The following is a 15,312-nucleotide window of genomic DNA, read 5'->3' as shown; positions in this document are numbered from 1 at the left end:
ATCCAACCCGCTCCCTAAGGTCGCAAAACTCTGGACTTTTGGTAGTACCTAGGATAGCAAAATCCACTAAAGGAGGTAGAGCTTTTTCACATTTGGCTCCCAAACTCTGGAACTCAGGCCTTCCTGATAACGTTCGGGGTTCAGACACACTCTCTCTCTGTTTAAATCTAGATTAAAGACACATCTCTTTAGCCAAGCATTCACACAATGCATCTTATAATCTTGTACTGCAGTTATATCTGATCAAATGTACATTATTATTATTCTTAAGCTTGGGTTGAACAAATCATTTTTGCTTAGATGGAACCGCAGCTACGCTAATTATGTCTCTATTTGTTTCTCTGTTTCTGCCACGGGATTAACATAGCTAGGAATTACAGAAGCTTCAGTCTGGATCCAACCCTTAAATGATCTGAGATGACCGAACATCTGAGAAAAGAAAATGCCAACCCTTCAGAGGACCTCAGAGGATGCCAACGCTCAGACAACATACAGAATTACCAAATTTTGCCATAAGTTAAATATATTAAGGTTCTGCAAAATATAAATATATTGTGGAAACTTAATTTCCTGTAGAGCTGCTTTGCAACGATTTGTATTGTAAAAAGCGCTATACAAATAAACTTGAACTTGAACTTAGAGAAACATGATATCTGTGAGGATTTCCAGTTAGGATTTAGACCATTTCATAGTAATAATAATAATAGTACTGAGACTGCTCTCATTAGAGTTACAAATGACCTGCTCTTATCATCTGATCGTGGTTGCATCTCTTTATTAGTGCTACTGGATCTTAGCGCTGCGTTCGACACTATCAATCACAACATTCTTTTGAACAGACAAGAAAACTTTGTTGGCATTAGTGGAAGTGCATTAGCATGGTTCAAATCGTACTCATCTGACCGCCATCAATTCGTAGCAGTGAATGAAGAGGTATCATATCGATCACAAGTGCAGTACGGAGTACCTCAAGGCTCAGTACTTGGGCCGTCACTTTTCACGCTTTATATGTTACCCTTGGGAAATATCATCAGGAAACAGGGGGTTAGCTTTCACTGTTATGCTGATGATACGCAGCTCTATATTTCTTTGCGGCCCGGTGAAACACACCAAATTGAGAAACTTATTGAATGCATAGTTAATATAAAAAACTGGATGACGAGTAATTTCTTACTGCTAAATTCTGAAAAAAAACAGAGGTGTTAATTATCGAACCTAAAACCCCCACAAGTAATAACCTAGAACACTGTCTAACACATGATGGCTGCTCTGTCGATTCTTTGTCATCAGTCAGGAACCTAGGTGTGCTATTTGAAAGCAATCTTTCCTTTGACAGCCACGTTGTAAAACTGCTTTTTTTCCATCTTAAAAATATATGTAAACTGAGACCTATACTCACAATGTCAAATGCAGAAATGTTAATTCATGCGTTTATGACATCAAGGTTAGATTATTGTAATGCTTTATTGGGCGGTGTTTCTGCACGCTTAATCAACAAACTACAAATGGTTCAAAATGCAGCAGCTAGAGTTCTTACTAGAACCAGGAAGTATGACCACATTAGCCCAGTTCTGTCAACACTGCACTGGCTCCCTATTAAACATTGTATAGATTTTAAAATCTTGTTAATTACTTATAAAGCCCTGAATAGTTTAGCTCCTCAGCACTTGAGCGAGCTCTTATCACATTATAGTCCTCCACGTCCATTACTTTCTCAAAACTCTGGCCATTTGATAATACCTAGAATATCAAAATCAACTACTGGCGGCAGATCCTTTTTCTATTTAGTGGTTCTGTTCGGGAGGCAAACACACTCTGTCAGTTTAAATCTAGATTAAAGACCCATCTCTTTAACCTGGCATAAACATAACACACTAATACGCTTCTAATATTCAAATCCGTTAAAGGATTGTTAGGCTGCATTAATTAGGTCAACCAGAACTGGGAACACTTCCCTTAACACACAATGTACTTGTTACATCTTAAGAAGATTGACATCTACGCTAATATTAGTCTGTTTCTCTCTAATTCCGAAATCACTGCAGTCACTAGATCCAGTTCGTAACCAGATCAGATGGTGGATCAGCACCCAGAGATGACCTCTACAGCCCTGAACGTCAGCGGAGACCAGGACACCTAGATGAGCCCCAGAGACAAATCCCCAGTGAGGACCCCGCCACCTAGACAGCCATCGGGAAAAGACCACTGGAACCAGTTGAGCCATTACAATCTGACTTTGCTGCAGTTGGAACAAACTGCTGGTTCGTTTGGCCAGAGGAGAACTGGCCCCCCGACTGAGCCTGGTTTCTCCCAAGGTTTTTTTCTCCATTCTGTCATTGATGGAGTTTTGGTTCCTTGCCACTTTCGCCTCTGGCTTGCTTAGTTGGGGACACTTCATTTCATGCGATATCGTCGACTTGATTGCACAGATACTATTTAAACTGAACTGAGCTGGACGATGACATCACTGAATTCAATAATGAAATGCCTTTAACTGAAAATTTAGTGTTTAATCTTGTAATTTTATATTATTGACACGCTATTTTCCTGTTTTGATATTGTGCAGTTGCTTTGACACAATTTGTATTGTTAAAAGTGCTGTATAAATAAAGGTGAGGGAATCTTGTGAAAATTGATGGCAAGATGAATGCAGCATGTTGCCAGAAAATACTAGCAGAAAATACTGTGCGAAAGCTGTGCATGGGACACTCTTGGACTTTCCAGCATGACAATGATCCTAAGCACAAGGCCAAGTTATCCCTCCAGTGTTTACAGCAGAAAAAGGTGAAGGTTCTGGAGTAACTATCACAGTCTCCTGACCTTAATATCATCAAGCCGTGCTGGGGAGATCTCAAATGTTTGGTTCATGCAAGATGACCAAAGACTTTGCATGACCTTTAGGCATTTTGTCAGTGTAAATTGGCAACTATAGGCTACCACCTGCAAGAATTTGGAGCCTCACTAACAAATATTATGCAGACTAGTATGCAGACTTTTGAACAGGGGTCATTTTTTTTTTTTTCCTTTGTTGTCATGTTTTGTTTTATGATTGTTCCATTGTGTTATAACCTACAGTTCAATATGAATCCCATAATAAATAAAAAATAAATGTGTACAGCACAACTGTACATAAGATGGGTTCCCACACACTTGTCTGGCTCTTGTTCACTAATTATAGCCAATTAAACATTTGCAATGAGTTAGTGGAGTCCATTGCTTTTTAAGAAGTTGGCTGATGTTACTCGATGGACAACAAAGCCACAAAGGTTAAATTACAGCAGGCACAGCAGGAATGTTTCCTGTCTGACTTTGAACAGTTAAGAAATGACAAGCCACTTGCCTATAATTTGATCCCCTGCTGATTTTGTTCTCCCACTGACAAAGAAGTTATCAGTCTATAATTTTAATGGTAGGTTTATTTGAACAGTGAGAGACAGAATAACAACAAATAAATCCATAAAAATGCATTTAAAAAAAGTTATGAATTGATTTGCATTTTAATGAGTCAAATAAGTATTTGACCCCTTCGCAAAATATGATTTAGTACTTGGTGGCAAAACCCTTGTTGGCAATCACAGAGGTCAGACGTTTCTTGTAGTTGACCACCAGGTTTGCACACATCTCAGAAGGGATTTTGCCCCACTCCTCTTTGCAGATCCTCTCCAAGTCATTAAGTTTTCGAGGCTGACATTTGGTAACTCGAACCTTCAGCTCCCTCCATAGATTTTCTATGGCATCAAGGTCTGGAGACTGGCTAGGCCACTCGAGGACCTTAATGTGCTTCTTTTTGAGTCACTCCTTTGTTGCCTTGGCCGTGTGTTTTGGGTCATTGTCATGTTGGAATACCCATCCACAACCCATTTTCAGTGCCCTAGCTGGCTTCCATGCCCTGGCCCTGACGGTACATGGCCCCGTCCATCGTCTAGCAGAAAAACACCCCCAAAGCATAATGTTTCCACCTCCATGATTGACGGTGGGGATGGTGTTCTTGAGGTCACAGGCAGCATTCTTCCTCCTCCAAACACAGCGAGTTGAGTTGATGCCAAAGAGCTCGATTTTGGTCTCATCTGACTACAACACTTTAACCCAATTCTCCTCTGAATCGTTGGCAAACTTCAGACAGGCCTGTGCATGTGCTTTCTTGAGCAGGGGGACCTTGCAGGTGCTGCAGGATTTCAGTCCTTCACGGCGCAGCGTGTTACCAATTGTTTTCTTGGTGACTATGGTCCCAGCTGCCTTGAGATCATTGACAAGATCATCCCGTGTTGTTCTGGGCTGATTCCTTGCGGTTCTCATGATCATTGAAACTCCATGAGGTGAGATCTTGCATGGAGCCCCAGTCTGAGGGAGAGTGACATTTATTTTGTGCTTCTTCCATTTGCGAATAATCCCAACAACTCACCTTGTCACCTTCTCACCAAGATGCTTGGAGATGGTCTTGTAGCCCATTCTAGCCTTGTGTAGGTCTACAATCTTGTCCTGACATCCTTGGACAGCTCTTTGTTCTTGACCATGGTGGAGGGTTTGGAATCTGATTGATTGATTGCTTTTGTGGACAGGTTGTCTTTCATACAGGCAACAAACTGAGATTAGAAGCATTCCCAAGAGAGTGCTCCTAATCTCAGCTCTGTCAGGATCCTGGGGGCTGTTCCATAAAAGACGCTAAGAAAAGCGGGGATTAAAGTCCAAAACCTGACTTGAAATAACCTAACAAATCAATCGGGACTAAAGCTAAATGCTATCCAGGTTCAGTGAGTCAGGATAATGTGGCGTACACGCTTATTCTGAAGCAGCCCTTAATGTCGATCATGGATCAAATCGATCCACCATAGCAAACAGCGAATATTTGTGCTGTTTAACGCATTTGAAACATTGTGTTTTCCTCAGTGCATAACTGATGCGTCACAGGTATATTTTTTACATCTGTAAATGTCAGAAAGCCATGCAAATATATCCATTTAGCTGTCAGGAGTGGGCGAGGCTTCTGCGAGAGAACGAGCGCTGCGGCGCGCATGCGCGCTACACAGACAGAGCAGAATAGAATACAAGCGCAAGAATTCTGAATAAAATATACATTCTGCTAAAATATTTGTTGTTGGACATTAAATGTGACACATAGAATTTTACTACATATAAGTGTATTTTTATGATAGCAGCAACTGTTAATCACTAATGTGTGTTCCTCTTATCAGTTAAAATGTACTCTGATTTCTATTATAAATTTACATTTTTAATTCAGTGATTTTAACTTTTGATTGTGTTTTTATGCTTTAATGCTTTAAAGAGACATTTTAGATTGTAATGTTTTAATGTTCTAATAACCATAAAAGGTACAGCTGTCATAAATTCAGAGAGAAAGGCTGCATGGCTAGAAACTTCTGATCAACTGCATGCACAAGTAGCAACTATGTTAAAATGTTATTCGCCTACATTTTGGGCACAATACATTAAATACAGTTGGTTGTAGCCTATTTTTTATTTATTTGATTATTTAAGGTGTATTTTCTGTATACTTTTATTTTTGGACCGATAATAAATTAAACTGACTGTATGTGAGAGAGTCAGTGGTAATATCGATGCGTTCCTATTGGTCCGTGTTAGAGGAGCTCAGCTTAGCCTGACAGTTAGCCTGCTCCGGACCAGGTTAGTTTGCCAGCATAAGTTGCCGGGGTAACTGAGTTTGAACTTTTTTAAGTTTGATTTATGAAACCGAATCTACCAAAAATAAGCCTGACTAACCGAAATAAGCCTGGCTTATACTCTAATCTTGGTTTATGGAACAGCCCCCTGGACTGTTTTGTTGTGTTTTTGCTCCTCATGTGTTCACTGTGACCCAGTTTCTCCCCAGTCTGATTGTGTTAATTTGCTCCAGGTGTGTCTCGTCGTCTTCCCCAATTATCCTATGTTTAAAAGCCCCAGTCCTTCTGTGAGTGTTCGTCAGTTCTAAACGTCTCTCCGTGTGTTCCTGTGTCTCCTACTTTCCCTGTGTACCCTGTTGGCTGATTAAAGACTCTCGTTTTGAAGTACTCATCGTTCCTTGCTCCGTGACCCTAGTGAACTGTGACAAGCTCCTTACCTGTAAAAAAAGACACCTGGGAGCCAGAAATCCTGCTGATTGATAGGGATCAAATTCTTATTTGATTCATTCAAATGCAAATGAATTTATCACTTTTTCAAAATGCATTTTTCTGGATTTTTTGTTGTTATTCTGTCTCTCACTGTTCAAATAAACCTACCATTAAAATTATAGACTGATCATTTATTTTTCAGTAGGCAAACGTCCAAAATCAGCAGGGGATCAAATATCCCCCCCCCCACTGTATGCCATAGCTCATATCTTAAACCAGGCAATATGCACCCAGTTGTGCTTGATCCAAAGCACCCATTCCAAACTCATAATTCAAAGTTATCACTCAAAACTTCATCATCCAGGTCATGAGAGGATAATATGTAAAGAGGCAAAAATGGAGGAAGAAACCACAGGAATCAGCAGATTTAGTCACATTTAAACCCTCCTAATTCTCTGAACTTTGGTTGCTGGGAGAGAGATATTTGATCCATACTTGCCCACACTCAGTACTATGGTACTCGATCTGTAACCTTTGAGGTTCTTCATTATTGGACCAGGCAACCAAAAGGGTCATCATAGATGAATTATGTGATTAATATGTGATACACTGTGTTGTGTGGCACATTCCTCTTATAACCATCATTAAAAAAAATAAAATAAAACACATCATGTTCTGATCTGCTTCTGGTTGACAAGCGATCTCCCCACCCTCACAGAGACTTTAGGCAAGTTCATCACCATAATAATCTGTATACATAGTGTTAAACTCAAACTAAATCAGTTGAGTGTGAGTAGTGACAATAAAAGGGTTATTCCCAGAAATCCTTTGCTGGATCCATACAGTGAGCTGGCAAATAACTTTAAATGGTAAAGGAATGTAATTACTTGATGTATCACATAGTTGCTGTATGTTTTAATTATATGTAGAATATTATGAATATGCATTATTAGTATTTGTAGTAGTGACTCAAATTCATACTACCCTCAGCAATACACTAAAAATTCCCTAAGGCCCATGATAACCAAACCATCACTCTTTGTTAACATTTTGCCCATGGATACCCTTCGCAGCTGAGATGAAATAGAATATTTATACCTTTGAAATCCAGAGAGCACAAGCTGCATAAATTACATAGACACAAGCCAATAAATGCAAATTATGAAAAATGATAAACTGGAAGACTAGGAAGAAGGAATTAAGATAGCTGAAAGGAGGGAGAGAGAGAGAGATTTTGGGAAATGAATGGCAGTGTGGTGTATGACTGCAGTGCAGAGCTTAAGTGGCTCTGATGAGAAGGATGTCATTAAGTCACAGCAGGGAAAATGAGAGTCAGGTGCACACAGAGAGAGGAAGAGAGTTCAACCATAACCAGAGCTTCAGCTCTTTTGGTTTAAAAGCCTCAGCACTGATAATGAACACGCTCTAATAATCATAGTGCAATTCTGACATAAATGACGGACTGCTGCTCTGTTTCTGTTTTCAGTTCCACAGCAGGCGCTAAAATTGTCAGCTTTGTGCCTGGCAGAATCCTGTTACAATGGCTGTATTCTTTATGAGGATCACATATCAATGATCAAGGCTGTTTAAACAGGCATTGGTAACAATAATTAAAAATGCTTGACTTTTGTGTATATGCTTTGAAATGATTTGTCGTGCTGAGAAAGCATAACATTTTAGAGTGGTGTACATGGGGCAGTCGTGGCCTAATGGATAGAGAGTTGGACTTGTAACCTAAAGGTCGTGGGTTCGAGTCTCAGGTCCGGCAGGGATTGTAGGTGGGGGAGTAAATAACCAACACTCTCTCCACCCTCAATACCATGACTGAGGTGAGACCCTTGAGCAAGGCACCAAACCCCCAACTGTTCACTACTGTGTTACACTTGGATGGGTTAAATGCAGAACATTTTCCCCATTTAATGTTATTCCTTATACAGTTTAGGGGAAACCATAATCTTGGTGTGATGAATATATTATTAATACCAACAGCATTACCAGTAGTAACCTAGTAATCAGTTTTAATGACAGTTTTAAGATCAGCTCCTCTAGGTTTCTCTTAAAGTTGATGTTGATTGCAGGAGATTTTAACCTAGAAACACACATCAATGCATAGCATCACTGTGCATGTGATGTGATTTTAACTTGGTTTAACTGATGAGGTTGTTATGAGTCCAGTTTTTCCTGTGAATAAATCTATTAACCTAGTATTCTTTTCTCAGTATCCCATACTGCTCTCTTCATATTGACCTTGTTTCACTTATCGGGATGCTCTTTTATGCCACTTAGACAAACTAGAGACATTATTAGCTTTAGCCTTTGGCCAATACACTAAAGTGCATCCTAGATCCCATCACTGAAGATGAAAATGTGTGACAGCTCATAGCTGGCCATGCGTAACCTCCGCAGCTGTCACTTCACTCTCTTAGAAACACAGACATTGAGCACAACAGTGCGCTCGAGTATAACAAATGCTGCACTGTTTAGTGAGATTTAACATGGTTCATGCAAGCTACACATTTATCATAAAAGATATGTGCACAAATTGTGCTACCAAGTCAGCATACTGAAAGTTGTAACTGTTAAACCCAATTTTTGGGCCCTTCATACTTGAGTAGTAGGCAGCACTTTGTATACTTGACAGCCCTTAAGTGTGCAGTTGGAGGATAACATCTTATGCTTCTGTAACTCTTCCTCCTGAATCTGAATGAATTCATAAGAACAGTTATCTAAAGGTTCATTAACATAATCCATATTAGGACATAATTTCAATGTGACCAATGCCTCTTGTGTTTTGACTTTAAAGGGGTCATCGGATGCCCATTTTCCACAAGTTGATATGATTCTTTAGGGCAGTGATAGGCAACTTCGGTCCTGGAGGGCCGGTGTCCTGCAGAGTTTAGCTCCAACCCTAATCAAACATACCTGAAGAAGCTTATCAATGTCCTCAAGATCACTAGAAAGTTACAGACAGGTGTGTTTGATTAAGGTTGGAGCTAAACTCTGCAGGACACAGGCCCTCCAGGACCAAAGTTGCCTATCCCTGCATTAGGGTCTTAATGAAAATTCTACAACATAATTTGGTTAAAATTTCTCAATGGTAGTGTAAAAAACACCCTTTATACCTTGTCAAAATCAGCTCTGTTTGCAGCATTGGTCTCAAACTCAATTCCTGGAGGGCCACAGCTCTGCACAGTTTAGCGCCAATCCTGATCAAACACACCTGATCCAGCTAATCAAGGTTTTCAGGATTTCTATAAACCTCCAAACAGGTGTTTGGAGCTGGTTGGAGCAAAACTCTGAGCTGTGGCCCTCCAGGAATTGAGTTTGAGACCACTGGTTTACCGTTCTGTTGCATGTCGCTTTAAATGCTAATGAGCTCTGCTTACCCCACCCCTCTTTTCTGTAGGGTGATGAGCAGACTGTAAATTTTAGCTGCGAAACTTGCTAACTAGCACATTATTAGGAAAGGTGATTTATAAAGATTCATAAAAAAAACCTTGAGAGCGTATTTAGGCCACGCCCACACTAGGCGGGGGGGGGGGGGCAATCCAACACTCTCCATTGACTTTGTATTGCGGGAAGCTGCCTCCTTGTCATTTCTGACTTATAACAAAAAACAGAACAATGCCTAAAAGCTGCTATGTGACAAGGTGTACAGCAAACAAGCTAAAAATCCAGAACAATGTTTTTATAAGCTATCTAAGGACACAAATAGTAGATGTCAGGGTATTTCGTTAGGCCTTTCAGTTGGATCATTTCTCAAACAAAAGGAAGGTAAAAAAAAGGGGCACTGACATAGATCAATAAAATGTAGTTTCTCAATATATCTCCTCCTCTCAGGTTCACACAGGGTGGTAAAATAATCATTTGACATGGTTAAAAATAAAGAATGGTTCCTGTCTCCAATTACATTTCACGTTAACATTTTATATAAATGTTTTTAAGGGCTCGTAAAGGGGTTCTTTAATGACTAACTGATATCATACTTTAATGACTAATAACTCAATTTTAATGTAAAATCTTAAATTTTACATAGTACTTAATACTAACCTAATCCCAAAGCTATGTTTAATTCATATGTTTTAAAATGTCTCCATGATATCTAAAGGTTCACAAAGGTTAAGATCTGAAAATGTCCAGGCTTAGTGTATTACTGTTACGTATCCCTCCAGGCAGGCAGAACAGACTCGGGCAGACAGGGTAATCCAAGAAACGGCAAGTTTAATAACATAAAAGTAGGAACATGTAACATTGACAATAACCGGCATCGACTGAAACCAAAGGGGAACTTTAAATAGACTGTAACTAAGGCAACACACAGGTGACGGGGATTAACTAATAATGACTTGATGAGGTGACTGATTAAACAAGCTAGGAACTAAAACCAAATAAGGAAACTCAGGAACAGACAGAAAAACCAGAAAGATAACAACTTAAAGTCCAGACATATAACAATTACAACCCAATTTCTAATTGAATAAAAAAAATTTAAAAAAAACTTTACCACAAAAAATTATCACAATAACACGAATTAAAAAAAATCATAACTGAAAGGTTTTACATATATTTTCATGTATAATCCAAATAAAATCATTTAAAGCTCCGTGCTGGATGCACTGTCATTTGTAGCAGGGACGTGCACAGGGGGGTTGCTCAGGTTGCCCTGGCAACTGCCCATATGCCCTTTTCGACTCACGTTGCCCTTCCTGGGAAAAAAACAACAACATCGTACAATGGATGCAGATTTTCACGTAGGCCTAGATTAATAATAATAATAAAAAAAAAAATCGAAAAGCCTCATTCACTTCTATTCGGGCACCGAAAGTGAAAGTCAGTAGGGGAAGGGCAAACTCTGTTTACGTGGCTGCTGCAGCGCTGCACGTGACGGGCACCTGAGCTGAGCCTGCATGAGCGGGCGCGAGATTGTCGCGGTTGTCGGGTGAGGCGTCTCATATGGAGCGATTTTTGTGCCGATATTTATCAAACAAATCAAGTGTTTTGCAAATAAACACAATCTGCTTTGCAAAGAAAAACTCAACTTTCAAACAAACGCAAAGTGATTTTCAAATACAAAACTCTATTTGAGAGAAAATGCAGAGGTGTGGACAAATATATGTATTGTGTGTTACAACTGTGAGACCCATTTGCTTTTTTATGAGGAAACTTGGCTTGATTTTCTCACAAATGCGACAGGCTGATTTTCTCACACGTGTGCGGGCAGATTTTCTCACATGTGCAATTGAGCAAATTTCTTTTCCAAAACAGCAGATAGCGCTGTCGGTCAATTTATGCTAGTCTCCCGAGACCTGAAACACCTCTTTACCTTTTCAGACCAATATGAGTGGGGAACAGGTGAGTTTCTGTCTTACTAGATCTATAATTAACCATTTAGATTTAGATTTTCACAAAGTGACCCTACTACAGTGTCAGTGAAATTCACAACAAGTGCTGTAAAGTTGTTAACATGATTGATTAGCTCAAAAATCAGAGGTGAGGAGGCACATAGGGCAGGTAGGCCTAAGTGATGATCACCAAATATGAGATGAGAGGACCATGCTAGAAAGTATAGGGTTAAAGAGCTGCATGCTAAATAATTGTAATCTAAAAAAACAATGGCTATTTTAGAGGTCATTTCAAAGATCTTGCCTGAGCAGAACATAATGACTTGATAGGATATTGATAGGGATATTGATGTAGGGATTTTCATGTTTTTCTGTGTTATTATTAGTAGTAGTTAAGGTGATTGAGTGCTGTATTTCAGTGTTTTACTTCTTTGTGTATATATATTTTAATAAAGACCCTGTTATTCTCAGTCCTTCATATAGCCCGTGAGTTGTTGGTTTTTTTTGGGGGGGGGGGGGGGGGGGGGGGTGCTCTTTTTTCAGGTCAGAGCACCTGCCCCTCAAAATTCCTGTGCACGTCCCTGATTTGTAGTATGGACTAATACTAAACAATATGCCTAATGCTTCACGGTTTAATTGCTTTGCTTTGCAGCGATGATGTTCATAGATTATTGTTAGACAAAATTTTGGCCATATCTTAAGATTTTCAAGCAACAGTCAATTCACGTAACAAGAAACAAAGTGTTTTGCCTTTGGGACATTTGGGACATACACTGCAGAAAAGTAAAGACCTCACTTTTTTGCCTCACTTAGGTTCATAAATGATGATGGTGTTAAGTACATAATATTAATAAATGCATTCAAAAATGTTTGTAAAAGTATGTGAAAACTGCATGTTGTTACATAATTACACATAAAATTTTTAAATAGGCACTAATTAATTTTTATTGTCAAATGCTTCCAAGAAGAATGGTCTTGAGAGACTGCAGGAATATAGCCTTAGAACAGTCTGAATATTGAGGGTTAAACGAATAAAATCAGCTACAAGTGCATTAATGTTAATTAATCATAAATTTATTTCATTTAAAATAGGGTGTTAAAATTCTCAATGTAATATAAAATTTTCTTGTATTATAGTTGTTAAAATTTAAACATTTAATTCAGATCGGGTGCATATGTTTGAACAGTTCATAGACAACAAAGTCTACAGTTTTTATAAAGTTAACATAGAGGGAGCTGAATGATGCACACCGAAGGTGCCAAGGAAAACCATTTCTATGTGGCCAAAAGGAAAGTGAGAGACATTAACGAGTGGCAACAGTGGTTACTGACATTCACAGATAACACGCACACAGACACACACACACGTTGGTTTTTGTGGTTTATGGGGACTCTCCATAGGCGTAATGGTTTTTATACTGAACAAACTGTGTGTGCTATTGCCCTACACCAACCCTACACCTAAACTTAGCCCTCACAGGAGACTTTGTGCATTTTTAGATTTTCAAAAAAACACCATTTAGTATGTTTTTTAAGCCTTTTGAATTACGGGGACATAGGCAGTGTCCTCATAATCCACCTTCCTATTGTAATACCTCTGTCATACCCATGTCATTATACAAATTTGTGTCCTCATAAACCACATAAACATGCACACACACACACACACACACAGTCTATTAACCTAAAATCACAAAATTATCCCTGACAGTTGTCCTGGCAACCTAAAGCATTCTATTTTAATGAGTCCTGTAGGCACTGCCTGTTTAAAATGTATGTCCGCATAAGCATGTGCTAAGTTAGGCTATATGTATTTATTAATTAGGTGTTTTTTAATAGACATTTTTTGTCAAATCTGCCACTGGAATTTGTTCTACACTGGCATGTACAGCATTCTGACATAATCTACAGAATTACCCCAGAAACCATACAACGATATTGCAAGGTGTATTTCCATACCTGCTATAATCAATTAAAAATAGAAACTCTAAAGAAGGATAGATTTACTTGATGGTGTGGATGTTAGAGAAGCTTTCACAATGAGAAAAAGCATGCAGAAATTCCTTTGCTATCAATCCATTATCCATCCATTATTATATAATGGATGGATAATGTAATAATATATATATATATAGCGCATTTTTATATATAAAGTATAATATATATATAGGGTGCGATTTGTAGGGGGGGATTTCCCCCCATCTGGTCTATGCATCCCTGCCTCAGCTGGATTATTTTTATCCCCGGTGGGGATAAAATGATTCGCGAAGCGCATTATGAAGTCCCGTTCTGAATCAAATGATTCGCGATACGCGATCCGAATGGAGCACTTCGAAACAGTGAATCATTTTGCGACGCAATGGTTTAAGCTCCGTTGATAATGTTCTTTGTTCGGCTTTCTCTATATGAATAACCGGGAAAATGAAATCCTTACAATTAATAGGTCTAACTACAGTGGTTTTATTAATAACGCACATCATAAATCCGTCTTTTTAGGCAAGTAAATGGGTGTCACATCATAAAATGTGTTTAATACGACGGAAACTGTATTTAACGTGATCACAATTTAACAGATTGCACTAACATCAGGTTAGACTATAACCTTACCCTGGAGAGAAAAAACTTTTCAAAAGCACCCCCCCCACCCCCCCTCTGCTTTTTTCACAAATCGCACCCTGTATACACACACACATCTATTTTTCCTTTCAAATAATATTTCATGTAAATTCATGTTAGTAATGATTTTTCCTATTTTTCCCCATCTGTATGTATTTACTATGTATATATCTGTGTGATTTTATGCCAGTGACTTTTTCCTATATGCTAGAATATCCATCATGCACAATTAATCTGCTTGCCAAATAATCTTCTCTGCCCACTGTGCAGCTTCACATGCTGTATTTCCAAATGCACAAGAAACACATCTAATAACATAAAAAAAATAAAAAAATACATCATTATAAAATGATTATCCTTTTGGTTGTTTTTTTGGTGGGGGGGGTAAATTTACTGCACCTGATCAGAATAGTGACGCCCACATCCTCACAGCTCTCGTAAACACGCGCCCAGGTGTCCTGAATGATGCCCCGCTCCACATCCGTCAGCGGCTCCGGTCTCTCCCTCCCCTCTGTCTCTTCATCCTCCCTCTCTTTCTCCATGCCACAGACACAGCACGAGGTACTTGCGCCTGAAGCAGGCACAGACGGTGGAATGAGCGGTTGTGGTGGTGGAGAGGAGCGACGAAGTTGGTGGAAGGGGCAACAAAAACGCAGGGCAAGAGAGTAGAGAGTGTGCATCCGCCCCCCTCTCACCCTGTGCCCCTCACTTCCTTGAGCAGGCAGGATGATTTCACTTCTGACAATCGTTCAATGAATATATCTGCCGTCACTGTTCTCTCTCTCTTTCCACTTGCTTTTCCTCTGCTTGTCTTCCGAGCTGCTCAGGTCTTTGTCTACCCTCTAAAACAGATGTTCTCTATGCTTGGAACTTCTGGATTTGTAATGACCTCAGATATGGAAAGTGGGGAAGAGAGAGAGGGAGCTGAAGGGAGGTGACGGGGGGGGGGGGAAGAGAGAGAGAGAGCGATGGGGTGGGGTAAGAAAGGATATAATTTATTGTTACCTATCAACCCTCTCAAAACTGTGCCTTTACACACAGAGATTTCAGATACATAAAATCACATATTCAGCAATCAATTTCTTTAAAAAAGTTAATAAGAAAAGGCAATATGAAGTCTGTAACACAAAATAATATTCATATTATTTCCAGTACTCTGTGATTACAATGTAATACTAATATCAGCCCCTCCCCCAGTCAGAAAGTCTCATGTCCTTTATAAATAAATAAAAAATAGACAGACAGACAGACAGACAGACAGATAGATAGATAGATAGATAGATAGA

The 15,312-nt window shown here is 39.3% G+C and overlaps 1 protein-coding gene across 1 annotated transcript in view; it reads right to left on the bottom strand.

Annotated features, from left to right (window-relative positions):
- LOC306878692 (cytoglobin-2) overlaps nucleotides 1-14,706 on the bottom strand; it is a gene marked incomplete at both ends in the record, with an annotated part of 65,006 nt that extends 50,300 nt beyond the window's left edge. The window contains one exon of the mRNA XM_079431179.1: nucleotides 14,426-14,706. Coding sequence (XP_079287305.1) covers nucleotides 14,426-14,706 — 281 coding nt within the window. The remainder of the gene's footprint in view (nucleotides 1-14,425) is intronic.
- Nucleotides 14,707-15,312: the final 606 nt, after the last annotated feature.

Source organism: Barbus barbus, assembly GCF_936440315.1.
Source record: "Barbus barbus genome assembly, chromosome: 13".
In the NCBI taxonomy this organism is placed as follows: Eukaryota; Metazoa; Chordata; class Actinopteri; order Cypriniformes; family Cyprinidae; genus Barbus; species Barbus barbus.
The sequence above is the reverse complement of the archived record's forward strand: the minus strand, read 5'-3'. Positions and strand labels throughout refer to the sequence as shown.